The sequence below is a fragment of the Macrobrachium nipponense genome, chromosome 35 (genome assembly GCF_015104395.2).
Source record: "Macrobrachium nipponense isolate FS-2020 chromosome 35, ASM1510439v2, whole genome shotgun sequence".
NCBI classification, from domain to species: domain Eukaryota; kingdom Metazoa; phylum Arthropoda; class Malacostraca; order Decapoda; family Palaemonidae; genus Macrobrachium; species Macrobrachium nipponense.
Genome location: NC_061096.1, coordinates 31,810,468 through 31,828,149, shown reverse-complemented (window position 1 = coordinate 31,828,149; position 17,682 = coordinate 31,810,468). Strand labels below are relative to the sequence as shown.

The 17,682-nt window shown below is 36.3% G+C and overlaps 1 protein-coding gene across 1 annotated transcript in view; it reads left to right on the top strand.

The window, feature by feature from the left end:
- LOC135208552 (uncharacterized) overlaps positions 1-17,682 on the top strand; it is a 238,518-nt gene that overhangs the window by 86,891 nt on the left and 133,945 nt on the right. Inside the window, exon 16 of the mRNA XM_064240864.1 lies at positions 16,687-16,760. Within this exon, the coding sequence (XP_064096934.1) occupies positions 16,687-16,760 (74 nt within the window). The remainder of the gene's footprint in view (positions 1-16,686; positions 16,761-17,682) is intronic.

Genomic DNA, 17,682 nt, shown 5'->3' with positions numbered 1-17,682 from the left:
CATGTCGTACTTGAAAGTGGAAAATACATAGTACTAACACATTCTCTCTCTCTCTCTCTCTCTCTCTCTCTCTCTCTCTCTCTCTCTCTCTCTTCGTGTCACGCTTGAAATTTGAAAATTCATGTCAACAGTATTCTCTCTCTCTCTCTCTCTCTCTCCACGTGAACACATTTATATCACAAGAATACCCATCGTCACCTTATAGCACACACTTAACCCCATACATAGACGGAAATAAGAATCATAGGGATCTTTACACTACTACTACTACTACTACTACTACTACTACTACTACTACTCAGATACCAGGACCAAGTAAAGGAAAATGCAAAAAACACTCGAGCTTTTTAGAGCTCAGTGTAAAACTGTAAGATGGAGCATGTGCCCGGAGGGCCAGACCTTGCCAGCAAAAAGATTGTAGATTAAACGCATTAGGGGCGAGGAGTCAATTTTTACCAAAGAGAGCTAATCGTTTAAGTACGTTTATCACAGGTTAATCCTGACTTTAGATGCGACGATATGATTTCCTCTTGTCGAATCTGGCAATAACTTTTTTTTCAGCTTTATGATGAACCTCCCACTTTCCCTGTGTGTGTGTGTGTATATACATTATATAATATATTATATATATTATATTTAGATATATATAATAAGTATATAAATATATATATTACTATAGATGTATGTCTGAAAGTAGTATGTATGTAGTTGTATGTATGTATAAATGTATGTGTATGTTTGTTTGTTTGTTTTATAGTTTACGTCTGCTTTCGGGAATTTCTTGACCTTTTTCGGTATATGGATATATATATATATATATATCCCATATCCATATCCATATCCATCCACGTACCTAAAACGTAAACTGTAAAACAAACTATATATACAGAGAGAAGGAAAGTGGGAGGTTCATCATAAGACTACAAAAAAATTACTCCTAGATACATACATATATATATATATACATATATATATATATATATATATATATATATATATATATATATATATATATATATATCCACGTATATGAAAATATGAAAATGCTTTTTTTTTTTGAGAGAGAAAAAAAAGTGAATTTTACATTTATTACCTCGTCTGTATCACCATTCTGCAAGGTATCGTGGAAGTTATGTTTCTTTACCGAAATAGATTGAAGCTCCATATGAATTTCCCATTAAAAGTTTCATTTAGACTTAACGTCGACTTCCCCAAACTGAAGAACGTGAGGGAACGTAGCTTCTGCTTCCGTAGCACAGCGGACTTGACGTCCGCGCACCGTAATGAGTTCGTCCGGGGAGTAATTATGTCAAGTAAAGCTCCGGGTAATTGGAGACAAATTTACGTCTATGTATATTCGTTACGCACCCAAAGTCCCTCCTAATGAATCGCCACTCTAACTGCGACGCGAAACTTGGTTATATATGGAGGCTCCGTCGGGCCAATGTCGAATCGTTCAAGTTCATTTCCCTCGATGAGATCAGAGCGCCTCAGTGGCGTGGTTGGTATGGTTTTGGCGTGCCACCTAGGTGGCCGCGAGTTCGATCCTCTGGCATTCCACTGAAGGGTGAGAGATGTGTATTTCTGGTGATAGAAGTTCTCTCTAGACGTGGTTCGGAAGTCACGTAAAGCCGTTGGTCCCGTTTCTGAATAACCACTGGTTCCATGCAACGTAAAAACACCATACAAACAGACAATCGATGAGATCAGGTCTTCCATAAGGTCGTCCTCCCCTTCTCAAGGTCTTGAGAGCATGGGGGTTCTATAGGCTGAACTCATTGGAGAATGTTTTTCGACGTGTCCAGGAGTTTCTTGTGTGGCTGCGCTTCTCTGAAATTGGTCTGATAAGTTGATAATTTCTCATTTTTTCCCCCTACATATGGGCATTCTTTTCTGTTAAGGCAAGTTTACACTAGGCTTCACCCCACGCTGCATGCATAAGACTCATCACCAACTCTCCGCAAATTCTTGTTAACCCAGCCTACTGGACTGCTAGTGGTGTGGCGTGACTCTTGATGAGCAGTCCATTAGGCTGGGGTAACAAGAATTTGGGAGGAGTTGGTGATGAGTCTTACGCATGCAGCATGGGGTGAAGCCTAGTGTAAACTCACTTTAGAGGTTGCTGAGAAAATTAGGGCTTTTATTAGCTTGTTCTGTAAGGATGTATGCCCAGTAATAATAATATACGTTGGGATACATATTTGTTTTATTTTATTTATTTATTTATTTTTTATCTTAGCGTGAATGAATAGTTTACAGCAGTGTTGTGACCAGAGTATTTGTCAGGTCCTGATGATACACTGTAAGATATTTGTTGGGTCACTGGGAGCTTAGAAACAATTTTTGTGTGATCACTAAGTGAAAAATTTATTTGACAACAGAAATAACTCAATTGAATTTAAGCAGAAACCCTGCATTTAGAGAAAGGTTATTCATATCTAAAGAGGATGTGAAAGTCACATTTCACACTGCCCGGGAGTAGGTTGCACTATCGTATCCCATCTTAAACTATAATTAATTGCTCAACAAATATTTTTAGCCAATAGTGGTAGAAAAATATTGAAATAACAATAAGAAAGATGATGGATGAAAAAATTGAAAGGTATATGAAGCTTTAATTACCTCTGTATGAGTGAATTGTGGTAGTGACCTGGGTGATAATGCTTTGAATAATAATGAAAAAGATGATGGATGAAAAGTAGAAAGGTATATGAAGCCTTAGTTACCTTCGTTTAAGTGAATTAAGATAGTGACCTGGGTGATAATGCTTTTGCGCAATATATTTACTGATGAAAAATGGCCAAAGACTTGCAAAATAGCCTTAGGTTACGGATGTAAAATGGAAAGGTGAACAAATTGAAAATCGGGAACTTCTTCCCCATTACGTTCACTGGGTATTTGAGATTTGATTGTAGAACAGATCGTAAGGGGAAACTGAGAGGGGTAATAAGGGTGTACCAGTACAATATATTCCTTTTGCATTGTAAAGTAACTCCAGATGTTAAGGAGGGAAACGAGGTTTCTTTTTGGCTTTTGGGCTCGAACAATGCATTCGTCAGTGTTCAAAGATGAGTGACGGATTGAGAAAAAAGTACCCGAAAGAATACTTTGGTATACACTTTCCAAAGTTCACCGTCAAAGCATTGCATTGCAAAGGCTTTGATGAAGGAGTGTGTTTACTCTAGAGATCCATTGCTACTGGTGCGTAATTAGCTGGGTTATCAGAGTGGAGGGATTACGAGAGCTGCGTGATATGGGAACGTGGTCGTAATAGTCAAGTCAGACGAAGATCTACAAAGGTATAGTGACTATCAATACAAACTTCGATTAAACCAGTGAAGACTGGCATTTGTCTTATTATTTGCAGCCAATAAAAGTACTGTTTAACTTTTTTATCAGCATGCTTCCATTTCTGCCTTGCTGTATTCAGACCCTTGGTTTTGGAAATACAGTTCTTGGCTTGTACCCTTTTCGCTGCAAACTTCTTACCTAAAAACAAATTATGTACCTGTTTTCCCCTAAAAGTATTTAGTAATTTGTCTTGGTGCCTGCAGAATCTGTAATCTTAATATATTTGATCATCTTTTATATATCGTCGTCTTTTTTATATGGTTTTCTATCATTGAAGCTAATTGATGTGGGCTTGTACTACGCATGCTTTGTGCCAAGAAAATGTTGGTTGAAATCTCTTAATCTGTCAGGATCATTGCATTAAACAGTGTGAATGTTTAACTAGTCTTACTTTTACAGGTCCTTTAGTAAGAAAGTGAAGTTGAAGGCGCTGGGTTCCTTCTTGCCCAGTACAACTTCTGTCACTGGAAATTGTGTCATTCTCCTTAATACTATTTGGAAACAGTGCAATCAGAATGAACTCATTTGTGCCTGTTGCCCTGTGCAGGCTGTGTTCAGGAAGTATGTTTTTTTTTCATTTATTTTCCCAAGCCGTTTTGCTAAAAAGCATGGAACCATGAACATTTATCTTAAGGGTCCTTTGATCAGAAAGCATGGATTTCTGGTTGTCTTGACTTTGAAGGCTACTGTCATGAGATGAATGAGTATTGGATGGCGCTTGTGTTTCTCTCTTCAGTCTCCCTGATGCTGTTTGTTCATTGGTGTGTAGTGTATCTTTTCAGGAAGGATTGTGTTTGTTTATTTATGAATGACTGTATCCAGGGTTTCTGCATGTGTTCATATGCAGGCAAAAAGATTCGAAAATGGGTTTTGGTTCGTGTAGAGTTTTCTGTGCATGTTTGCTTATGTTTGCTGTCTGCAGCCTCTTTTGAATGCAGTGTCATGATTCATGATGTCTTGAAGCTCACAAGGCGTTGATCAGGAACGAGAGGATTTTTTATTTATTTGCTTTGGTCTCTTGAGAGTCATGTTCCTAGGATCTTATGTTTTTTTTCCCCTACAGTGCAAGTTTTGGCGTACTACTTGCTGAATGTGTAGTACTTCATGTGATATAAATATATATATTTGTGTATATGTAAAGTGTTTTATGTACAAGTGCTGCATTTATACATTTTTCTTTTCAAAGGAAAGTATATTGGCATTGCCATCGTGGTGGTGATCTGCAAAAACTAGATTGTATTTCGTTCAGTAATTCATGACCGGTATCTCCTAGGGGCTGAGGAATTGTAGTGGAGAGTATCTACGAGGAACCATCTCATTTCATTCTGTAGCTGGACTCGATTCCTTTTGGATTTCATTTTCTGACTTGTAGTATTTTTTAACGCGATTTCGTATTTTAGTTATTTGTTTTTTCATTCATTTGTAGTTCTGTTTCAAGTTCGTTTTCGATGGAGGCTTGGCTACTTATTTTTTTCTAGAGAACCCAAACACGTTTTGTAGAAAACTTCGAATTTTTTATTTCTGCTGCCTATCTGTGTGTGTTACTGACAGTATTATGTAGAAACTATTAAGAGTTATTTTTTGGAATCTTATGAAAAGGTTAACCGTGTGCTTGTGATCTTGGTTTTGAATTTCCTATTAAGTACGTTGAGTGATTCTGTGACATAAACATTAAAATATATTTCCCCAAGACATACGTGGACTCTGAACACAAGAAATATTTAGAGCGTGATTTTGTCAAATCATAGTGATGAAATATACTTCCTATAAGGTAAAAACATCTGTATTTCTAGTGAGAATCATTCTGTGATACACACATTCAAATATATTTCAACAATATATCCTGTAAGATAAGGACATCAGTAAATATATTTCCTATGAGATAAGGGCATCGGTAAATATTTTTCCAATACGATAAGGACACCCGTAAATATATTTCCTATAAGATAAGGACATCAGTCAATATATTTCCAATACGATAAGGATCTCGGTCAATATATTTCCTATAAGATAAAGACGTCAGATTTTACTATAAGCATTATTGTATAACATACACATTAGATATTTAAGACCGTGATTCTGTCAGGTCATAACGATTAAATATACTTCCTATATAAGTCCTGCAGTATGTCCAGAAAGCGTCCAATATTTATAGCGCCAGTGTTAATAGGAGGACGGGTAGCTGCGGCAGCCAGCTAGCGAGCGATCCAGGCACGACGTCCATAAAAGAGAAATATGGCCTCGCATTACTTTCAGGATTTTTGTGTTAAATTTTGCACGGATACCTCTCTGGTGAAACGGAAAAGCTTTTTAGTCATTTTATTTCCAAATAAATTTGGCGTTCGCGGGCGCAATTGTTAGGAAAGCTTTGTAAGCAATTTTTTTTATACGGTTTCTAATTCAGTAAATAGCGTCAGAGATCATCGAAAGTGTGAGTGCTTTTATTCGATTGTTATTATTATTGTTGTTATTGTTAAAAACTATCCACAATTATATATTAAAAATATATTTCTATGTAAAGATAAAAATATATAATTGTGGATATTTTTTTAACAATTTGTTTTCACGAGACTGTGAATTTCTTAACATTGTTGTTGTTATTATTATTTGTTTTTCCTCTTTTACTTCTTGGCAAAGACATATATATATATATATATATATATATATATATATATATATATATATATATATATATATACGTATATATATATATATATATATATATATATATATATATATATATAGTATATAATATATATATATATATATATGTATATATATAGAGAGAGAGAGAGAGAGAGAGAGAGAGAGAGAGAGAGAGAATATTATTATTATTATTATTTGCTAAGACTATATGTACTGGGCAGTGAGAATTTACGTTTTGTGTTTATGAGAGAGAGAGAGAGAGAGAGAGAGAGAGAGAGAGAGAGAGAGAGAGAGAGAGAGAGATGGCTTCTACGTAATGCAGGCACTTGGCTGAGTGGTAGGATTAACACGTTGGGATCTGGGCAAGATAAATATATGCCATGACATGATTTATCAATTAAGGGAGTCCTGGATAAGGTAGGATAAGGAGGGATATGCTAATTAGTACACGCGTAATCCTTCAACCCCCCTTTCTCCCCCATCTCCATCCTTCCTCCTATCTCCCTCCTCCATTTGCTTCTCCCATCTCTCCCCTACCCCTCTCTCTCTCTCTCTCTCTCTCTCTCTCTCTCTCTCTCTCTCTCTCTCTCTCTCTCAGCCAGTAAGTTCTCATTGCCACTATACGTAAAAAGTCTTTGCAGAGGTGTTAAAATAATAAAAACAATAATAATAAACTGCTCTCTCTCTCTCTCTCTCTCTCTCTCTCTCTCTCTCTCGTCTCTTCTCTTCCCTTCGTCTGCTATCTGTTGTTTGTGCGATTGAAGTTCCTTGTTTGTTTGCGGTTTGGTACGATTGTTAGAGACCAAATATTTGTGAACAATGGATGCCGCTAACAATGCCATCGGCGTAGTCCCCGTTTATTTCTTCCTCCTCCTCCTCCTCCTCCCGTTTCGTCAGTTCGTCGTTCTTTCGACGTTTACGGTACAAATTTTGGAGTTACAGTTTTTTTTAAAGGGAAAAAAGATTTACGATCGGTGTTTCTGTCCGTTTTCTCCTTTTTTTTTCTCAATCTCTCTCTCTCTCTTTTGTGGCTTAGATTCCGTTTGCTGAATTCATTTTATAAATTTTTATTTTGTTGTTATTGACGTATATGTGTATTTTGCTCACACACAAATATATAAATTATATTATATTATATTATATATATATATATATATATATATATATATATATATATATATACATATATACATATATACATATACAGGGTGGTCCAAAAGGATAAAAATTTCAGTGCTTTTGTATTATTGCACGCAATGAAATCTAGTCGTTAATGTAATAATTGCATTAGTAAATATAATTGTATATGTAATTTCAAAATAAATGTTATCACTTTGTCCACCTACTTTTGGCCCACTCTGTATACACACACACACCCACAAACACAAACACACAGACAAAGTCAGTACTTATACTGCATGTGTAGAAATATGTGTATTGACCATCGGACGAGAGACAAAGTCAGTACTTGTACCTGGCTGTGTAGAAATCTGTTTATTGACCCATCGGACAGGACAAAGTCAGTTCTTGTACTGCATGTGTAGAAATGTGTATTGACCATCGGACGAGACACAAAGTCAGTACTTGTACTGCATGTGTAGAAATATGTGTATTGACCATCGGACGAGAGACGAGACTCGTTTCCGCCCAAAACGTGATGGCAAGTTTTTTTTTTTGTGGTGAATGAAAAGTAGCAATTTACAGGAGAGGCAGTTCACGTTCCCCATCAGGCGCCTTTGTCACGGCTGGGAATCTGTCTCTGCTCATTTCCGCGCTAGCTGAGAGAAGCCATGATATCCCTAGAAAAAAATAGTAATAAAAAAATGTAATAATAGCAAAAAGTCGTATCATTTAATATACAGACAGATAAAAATATTGGGTTTAAGTGTGCTTTGGGATTAGAGCTCGTGACGAGAATATGTAATTTGTATGTATGTGTTTTTTCATACTTTTTTTTCTATGAAAGTGATTTTATTTTGTTTATTTTTTGCGATGCGGGATATATTATATTTAACGGGCTTGACGCTATGGTGCACTTCCTTCCGTAGATAGCGCCTCTAATGAAAGTCATCATGTGTCTGGAGCGAATAAAAGTTCTATTCGATTCCTCCAGGCGACGAAGGCTCCAGCAGAAGAGCTGCTGTCCGACTCTTCGCTCACTTCATTTACATAATATCAAATTGACGTCGTGTGGCGCCGGCCGAACGGGGGGACGACTTACAGCGTAAATCAACAGGTCGTATCTCTCTAAATAGGAACTTTCAATAATATCCAGATCACCGGGATAATCGTTTATGATAATTTGGGTTGTTGGAAAATTACCTACATGTCAGATATTAATGCAGGAGATTGCTCACGTGGAAATCCAGAGTTAATTTCCTATGCATGTATTAATGGTAATTACTTATAACTAACATAGCCCCGCGTTTGTTTATTTACTTTTTTATTATTCGCCGACCGATACAGCCGATAAATGTGGAAAATGATTGATGTTTTTTTTAATGTGGAAAATGATTGATGTTTTTTTAATGTGGAAAATGATTGATGTTTTTTTTCTTGTTCTGTGTTTTAGGAGAAAATTATGAAAGCTCTCTATTTTTTTTCCTAAGCCACTTTTGATGATGTTGCTGTTTCTGGTGTTGTTTTCCATTTTTTTCTTTAGATTTTTCCATTTTTCGTTTTCCCTTTTATTTTTATCCCGTTCTCAGTCCCATTCTATTATCCTCCCCGGTTTTCATCATCTCCAGCTTCCGTCTCTCCTTTTTAGCCTTTTTCCTCGTTAATTTTTTTTTTTTTTTTATTTTCTGTATCTCCGTTATTTATTTTTTCAATTTTATTATTACCGCTACCCCCACGTGTCCTGCTTTCTGCAACCATATGTCTTTCTTCTTCCTTGTTTTGTTCTTCTTCTTCTCCTCCTTATATTCCTTTTTCTTCTTTTTTCCTCTTCTTCTTCTTCCATTTTTGCAGGATTTCCTTGTCATCCTATTGTTTCGTCGTCTCCATAGTCGAGATGGCCCAATGTTTTGACGTCGCCAGATGCTACTTATCCCCTTTGAATAAACCATAGGCTCGGAAAGTGGTATTCCCTTCCTCCCCCTCCCCCCTGCCCCCACCCTCCTTTTTATTTTGGACGATGCCGGACGGTCGAAGCCGCCGTTCGCTTCCCGTAGGACTTTGGGCCTTCGTTCCCGGACAGGCCTTATTCGTTTCCCATGTCTTGCGCGAAGGTCGAGGGCCGCCCTGGCCACGGTGGGGAATTTCGACCGTAAGTGTCCCGAAAGTTTGGGGCGTTGGTATGTTGTTGTGATGCTGTGGGATTATGCAGAGTTCTCTTAACCATATCCCCTCCCTTTTGCTCCACCCCCCAACCCCCATCTCCCGGTCCTCCCCTATTTTTTATTTTCCCCTCACTTTCCCCTCCTCCTCCTCCCCCTCCCCTCTTTATCTCTATCTCCCCCTCCTGAGAGACATTTCATTAGGCACCCATTAGTGTAAAACAGTTTTCATGTTTCTTCGCGTATCGCGCACCTCTCTCTCTCCTCCTCGGCCGAGATAGGCGAGATATTCCGGGGAGAGATGGAGGAAGAAGGTCTACTACAAGATGGTTAGGAGGGGATTGGGGAAGGGGGAAAGGGGGGAAGGCAGCATTGCGGATGGAATCCTCTTCTAAAGGGAGGAAGAAGCGAGGGAGGTTGGTAGGTTAAGTGATGGGGGCTTATTTCAGGGGAATGGGGTTAATCATGATAATAAGAGGAGATGGAGATTTGAATGTGGGTGTTGATGGGTGAGGAAAATTTGTATCTCAAATTCTCATTGGTTTCCCATTAGGAATGTTAAGTGTATTTAGGCTCGCCCAGGCCGAGTCTGAGTGGATCCAAATATGGCAGGGAGGGATACTTCTTTACTTGCTGTGATATATATATATATATATATATAATATATAATATAGATTATATTTATATATCTATATAGTATATATATAGGTATTTGTATTTTATCTATATATATATATATATATATTTTTTTATATATTTTTATAACTTTACGTGTCCAGTCTTTTGTTACTTATTGGTTTGAGTAATTGGCGTTACAAACCAAATGATTATTTACCAGCAAAACGAGTTCCGGTTGTAAGTTTTTCAAAGTTTATGAAGCCGCCTCAGATTGATTCACAGTCTTGTAATGTATTCTTGCGATTGGTATTTTCTTGTATTTTATTTTTTTGAAAAGATTAATTTTCAAAACAATTCCCTTTTTAATCAGTGGACTTGAAGTTCGTAAGTTAAATGGAAAAAATTGTAATACCATATTGTTAAGGCGAAAATGGGGTATGTAAAGTGTTTACCAGTATTTTCTCTTGTGTTGATTATTAAATTTAATCTGGACCCAATGAATAAGAAATCCTTTAAAAGCCTCTGCTTTCGATAATGGCAAGTTCTCCATCGTTTCTTGTATCCTTTAAGACCTTACAATTTTTTTAGCCCAAACAGAAAGTTTTGAACTTAGACTTAGGGTGTTTAGGTTTTAGGGAGAAAATATACTATATATAAAAAAATTGTTATTTGTGATTGATTCTGATTTTACACTGGAAAAATACCTTACGTTTTTTATTCTTCTATTTTAATGTATGTATAAGAAATATGTTCCATTTCTGTCACTGTTAAGTCATCTGGTAAAACTACCTATATAATAATAATAATAATAATAATAATAATAATAATATAATAATAATAATAATAATAATAATAATAATAATAATAAAATAATAATATTAATATAATATATGATAGACTGGGCCGATTTCTAAGGTATTTATTTTACGAAAGAAGATGAAGGATCAGTAGTATATAATAAGGGCGAGAGCTTCTTGATGCCTTATTTTAGGTCAGTCTTTGACCCTTGGGATTTTAAGAAGATGGAAGTGGATTACTTAGTCCATTCTTATAAATGTATAGAAAATATGTAGCCAGTCATTTTAAGATATTTTTCCTGGATATATGCTATATGTGTCTATATCTTTTATTTTTTGAGTGGTCTTGAACGATTTTCTTTTTCGCCCTGGCCCTCGGGGATTCCAGATAGGGTGAAAGTAGATTATATTTTTCTGAACGCCATCGAAAATGTAAAGCCATAAATGGAAAGAGATTCCCATTCGGAGATGTTCGAAAGATGTTTTTTAAAATATTTTTTTTCAAGTATTCATTTGCTCGTTGTTATTTACGGTTGCGTGTTATCGTCGTGATTAAATAGATCATGCTGGCATGTTTATGTTGACGGTGATGATGTCGATGTTTGCTTCCTGATAAAAGTTTTTGTTAAATTGGTAATAATTCTTTAGGGTCGATTTTCGTTTTGCTGTCTGGATATGTCTACTTGTTTGCCCATGCTTGATTATATATTACGCTTTAGGGAGCATTAAGCAGTATTGAAACTGCGTAGATTATGTTTGAAGGATCCTTGTAGATAATATTAAGTTTTTCTTAACAATGTTTTATGAAAAAGTTTTAGTAGTATTTGATGAGTCTCTCTCTCTCTCTCTCTCTCTCTCTCTCTCTCTCTCTCTCTCTCTCTCTCTCTCTCTCTCTCTCTCTCGAATATTTTGCTGTCACTTAGATGATGCTGCAGGGAATTGGTTATGGTCTTTTCAAATTACGTATATGTGAAGTCCTAGGGAATTTTTGGGAGTTCCGTATGATGTGCTAGGGAGATTTTGAGGTTCCGTTTGATGTGCTAGGGATTTTCTACATGACGTTACAGGGAGATTTTTGAGGTTCTATATGATGTGCTGGGGAGTTTTTATAACAATTTATAGGGAGCTTTTGGGGTTCCGGATGATGTGCTGGGGAGTTTATTCAAGAAGTTATCGGGAGTTTTTTTGGGGGTTCCATATGATGTTAGGGGAGTATATTTATAGACGTTTTATACATCACGTTTATGAACCCATTTTTTTTTATGCCAGGAAATACTGGGTCCCAACAGCGGCGGCGTTAATTCGTTTGCGCCACATGTCAGCGGCTTTGTAAATTCGGCGAAAATAATAAAAACCGCAATCTTTATTAATTGTTTAGCGCCTATAGGATTTGGGGGGATTATTGTAGGAGTGCGTCGTTTCACATCATGAAAAATTGTGAGGAATAAAGGCGGTAGGCTTCGAATGAAAAAAAAAAAAATAATAAAATGAAATAGAATAAAAATGGGGAGAAAAAAAGGTAGAGTCTAACAAAGGCCCCTTTCCGGTGTGCACATCTCCGCCGATTCTAATCCGGTTCTGCTAATCATCGGGACCGCGAAGGACCGTAAAAGTTGTCCGGTCCGTTTTGTTCGGCCCCGTTCAGCCTTTTTTTTTTTTTTTTTTTTTTTTTTTTTTTTTTTTTTTTTTTTTCAAAGTAGTTTATGAAGGCGAAGGTGGAGGAGAGTAAAGTATATATTTTGATTTTTTTCCGACGCAGGGTAGAGTAGTATTTAATGTATACATGTATATATTTATATATTATATATATAAAAATATTATAATATATAATATATATATATATATATATATATATATAATATATATCCATACTATATATATATATGTATATATATATATATATATATATAAATATATATAATATATATATACTATATATATCCTATATCATATATATATATATATATATGATATATATCGATCATATCTATATAAATATATATATATATATATATATATATATATATAATATAATATATATATATATATATAATATATATATACAGCGTTCCTTCGTCTTCTGCTGCACAAGGAGTACTTTGCTCTTTCGTATGAAAAACAAAAAACGCTGGACTCTTTTCCCTTACCAGTAAATATACTTATATATATATATGATATATATATATATTATATTATATATATATATATATATATATATACACGAAAAGCTGACGAAAGAACAGTACTTTCTGTAGGTAGAGAAAGCCAAGGCTTTTTTGTTCGGGTGGAAAACAAGAGTACGATTTTGTGGGAGAGAGCGAAGTACTTTATTTTGACGAAAGCGCTTAGCACCTTGTTGTTATAATGGAAGAAAGAGCAAATTTGGTTTTAATTTTCCGACCGAAGAGGGAAAGGGCATTTCTTTGTTCTAGAGAGAAAAACAAATTATGACTTTTTTTTTTTCTCTCTCTCTTGTTGAGGAAAAGCGTAAGATACTGTTTTTTTTTTTTTTTTTTTTTTTTTTAAGGCGGTAAAATTTTTTTTTTTTTTTTAAGACAGCCAAGTACACTTCTGAGGCAGCTGAAAGGTTGGATGAAGTTAATATTATTAACGGACGGGAAATAACCCAATCAAAAAAAAAAAAAAAAAAAAGTAAATAAAAGCTTTAAAAAAATCGTCTAAGAACAGTCTCTTGAATATGGTTATGATGATTTAATACGGGGAAAAGGTGATATGAATTTGTAGATATGGCAAGAGGAAATGGATGGTTCTGTGGGGACAAGGGGCGTTGGCGGAGGAGGGAGGAGGATGGAGGAGGTGGTCTTATTGGGTTGGGAGGGGTTGTGGGGGGGGGGAAAAGGGGGGAATCTTTTGGAAATTTGTTGGCCTCCCTTAGAGAGAAACGTCGGGGGACTTAATCCAGAGCGACATAGCCGCCCACAAAAAGACCCGGACTTGATATATAGGATCTGGACGAGATTTTTTTCCTTGGGGTTGGTGGGAGTTGGGGGGGGGGGGGGGGTTGCGTTGGGGGGGGTTTTGGGGGGTTGGGGACTGAGAGAAGAGGGATGTAGCCACGTATTTGGTAAGCTTTACCTACCCTAAGTCCATGAGGGACAGCATTGACCTAATGCCTTATCTTCCTGAACGTTGGGAGATGGCAGAAAATGAACTGGATGAAGGACGCCCGTGTTCGTTTGTTGTCGAAGCTTTGACTAAAATCAGCAGAAACAACTTTGTCATATCAGGATTTGCTTTCTTTTAGATTCTGCTTTTAGACGCTGTTATCCAGTCACTGGTTCTTACAGTTCGCTAATTGTTACTGCACTGTTCATTGTACTTTTAGATATGTCTGTGGGTTAACCCCGCCTGTGTTCGGCACTAAGAGTTTTCTGAAACGATAATTCATTCGTGGTTGAAGTATTGAAGGATAGACGTTTCGGTGATGTGTTTACCTTGTCAAGGTAAACGACTTATTGTGGTTATCAGCCCCACCTCATCAGAGGCGTTCCCGAGATTCATGCCCGCAGGAGGGAAGGTTGCGTTGAAGATTTCGGCCCATCTGAAAAATTCAGTGCTTCTATTAATTTTTTTTAAACTGGCTTACTGGAAAATACATTTCCCTCCCCCCCTCTCCCCCAAGTAGTGAAATGCTCAGTTGGTAGGAAATCGACTTGTTTGATTTGTATACGAGGTGAAGAATTCCATGGGGTCAACATATATATATATTATATATATATATATATATATACTATATATAATATATATATTAACCACTACACTATATATTATACATTATATAGCACATATCTGTATGTATGTAGTGTGTAATTGTGTGTAAGATGTTAAGTGTTTCTACATTTAGTGATCTGAGTAACTTAATTTGCCATTTAGCTCGGTATTTAAAATTAATTCATTGTGTCTTTACGATAAGCACTTGAGCAAGGCAGCCACCATCCTCAGGGGAAATATGATAAATTTCTTTTATATATATATTATTTAGGAAATCTGAGAAATTCCTGTGTAGCTTTTGATATTTTCACAAAGGAACGAGCAGCGCATATAAATGGCAGAATGAATTGGAAAGCGCTTTATGCCATATTTTAAGCTCTCGGCCCCGGTATTACTTGTAAAAATCCCTTGGCAGTCTGTGTCGTCACTTGATAAAAAAAGGAGAGCAAAATAAATCAAAGAAAGAAGGAAAAATCAAATTGAAAAATAATATAGAAGAATTCAGAATAGTCGCATTTGTTTGCTTATAGGGGACGTAATGTCTAATTTGACCCACATTGTGGTTTCGTGTTTGGATTGCTTTGGCGTCGTCAACAGATGATGCATAAATAAACCAATAAATAATGAAATAAATGATTAAATAAGTAAAGGAATAAGGAAATCGTAATGTAGCGGTTGCTTAGTCTTTTTAAATGATTAAATGGGATTTATTTTTTAAATTTATCTTCCTTCAATTGTTGATACGGATGTGTACAGAATAAAATTGCTTTTAGAATTTGTGTAAAACGTTGAAATTTCAATTTATAAATTTTTTTTTTAAATGTGATAACGGGTGTTCTGTCAAGAAAAGCACTTTTGGTTTGAAAGGTCAGAAGGTAAATCAAAGGACTGATTGGGAATGTAGTGTCTTATACCCTTATTATGGCGTATTTTCGGTCGCACCAGATTCCGTAGGTCGGGTGCAAGTTGGTGGAAATTGGATAATTATCGGATGAGGTTGCTAGCCACATGCCCTTGTGGCCTCACCGACGTCATTTGCATCCATGAACATTTTTTTTTTTTTTTTAAATTCCTGCATATTCTTTTATAATTGTCAAAGAAAGTCGTACCATCGATTATATAATAGATTTTCATTCCATTGAACTCTCAATTAACTCTCTACAATGGAATTATAAGGACGAGAAAATTGACCGTCTCGCTTTCTCCCGATAATTCTCATTTCCTTATTATCTCCTCTTTATATACTTAGAGGTCATTCCTATGATTTTTCTGCCCCCCTGCCTGAAGAAGGGGTCCTCAGCTTCTTTCCCGTGTGCCGAGAGGAGACCAAGCCTCCTGCCAATCCTATGCGTAGGGGGGTAGGTGGGGGGGGTGGGGGGGGTGGGTGGGGTTTGGTTTGAGGTCAAGTGGCGATCTCTGTAGAAAGTGAGACTGGCTGGCCCCTTTGTTGTCATCTTTTGTTGGCATTGTTTGTCTCCCATTTTCTTTTCTCCTTTTTCTTTTCCTTTTTTTTGGTGGTATTCATCTGGCTTTTAAGTTTTTATGTCCTAGATTTTTTTTTTTACTCTTCACTGGTCTTTTTCAGTTTCGCTCCGCAGATACAGTGTGGAGGTAATGGTATATGCGATATACCAATTTGTTTGCTTTTTGACGTTAGGCTGTGGTATATTACCTAAGGTTGATGGTGATGATGAAGGAATTTTGAGTATGGTGTCTTTAAAAATCTTTAAAGCTATCACTTGGAGTATGTAGATAATAACATTGTGCCATATCTTTGTCACTAGTGTAAATATTTTTTTGCATATTGTATCGAGTGCCAAATTTTGTATATAGAACGTTAAAAATGCCTTGATATATTGTGAGATTTTGTACGCAACCTTTTTATATGAATATTTTATGTCCCAGCGTGGCTTCTTGTCTTAAACTCGTGGTTTAGAAGGAAACAGGTTTAACCTCATGACACTTATTAATTTAATAATAGATGTCGAAATCTATGTTGAGTAGATTTTGGAGACGTCAAAGGGTCAATTTTGGTCTTAAGAAGTGATGTGGGTTACATGATTTGATCAGATGCTATGTTATTTTTGCATTAAATATGCAGTAAAGTTATGATTATGAAATAATAACTAATTTCGCGAATAAAGAGATTTTGCTGGTGCAAGTCAGGTGTAAGAAGAACGGATCCCTTCTACGTCTGTGCGTAGAAGTGATATTTCCTACGTAAGTGTTTATTATTGACTACATTTTCGTTGTATTCTTTGCAGAGAGAAAGAAGAAAACCTGGAGAGACGCTTCGAGTTGTTGAATAGAGAACTCCGCGCTATTTTGGCCATCGAGGGTGAGTTTTTACTTCGAATCTGTTCTGTCTTTTGTTTTTTGTTCTTTTGGTATTGTTTATCGACCAGGGTGGGTGAGAAACTTCTACCTGGCCGAAGAAGATTTTGATAATCAAAGGGACTGAACCTGCAAACGAAAGTAAGGTTATATACATTAGTGAAGTTCGTTCTAGGTTAAGATATACTGACATGTATTAGGGTATGACAGATAACCTTTATCCATATTACTTTGTCGATTTGAGAATAAAGCTTTGAGGAGAATGTTAGCGATCAGAAATAGAAATGATACCACAAGGAAAATTACGGAAGTTCTTTGTTTTGATGAGCTAATGATTAAAGGACTTGGAGATCACTTGGTCATGTACATCGCACCCCCAGGGGGAGAATAGTAGGCGATATTGCTCGCTGATTTCTTGTGGGCGGCGCCAGAAGAGTTGAAAGACCTGGACCCAATTGGTTGAGAACTTACGAGACGGGAGTATGGAGATGTGTGGAGATTTGTAGAAGTGAAAGTTCAGGAAAAGACGCCATTAACGAGATTTTTCGCACAGCCAGAGAGGAGGTGATTTGTATATGGTTTTATTCTTCGATATCAACTATACAAACATTACTGTCATAATTGTAACGGATACCTGTACCTCAGAGGTTCATTGTGTAGTTACCGTGATCGCAGCCAATACAAAGTCTAAAGCAGAACTGACTAACAAAGGTTGATATGAATACAGTCTCCACAAAGATTATTATCTAAATTACCCTAAACAGCGGCGCCTCGCGAAGGTTAATTTTATAATTCTACTAATCATCCTTACAATAATTACGTTCTTAACTATTCAGACTACGGTATTTAAAAAGATTACCCTCTTATATCATTCGGAATACCTTTTAAAGTGCTGACGTTGAATAGCAACCAGGTAGTGATGATAG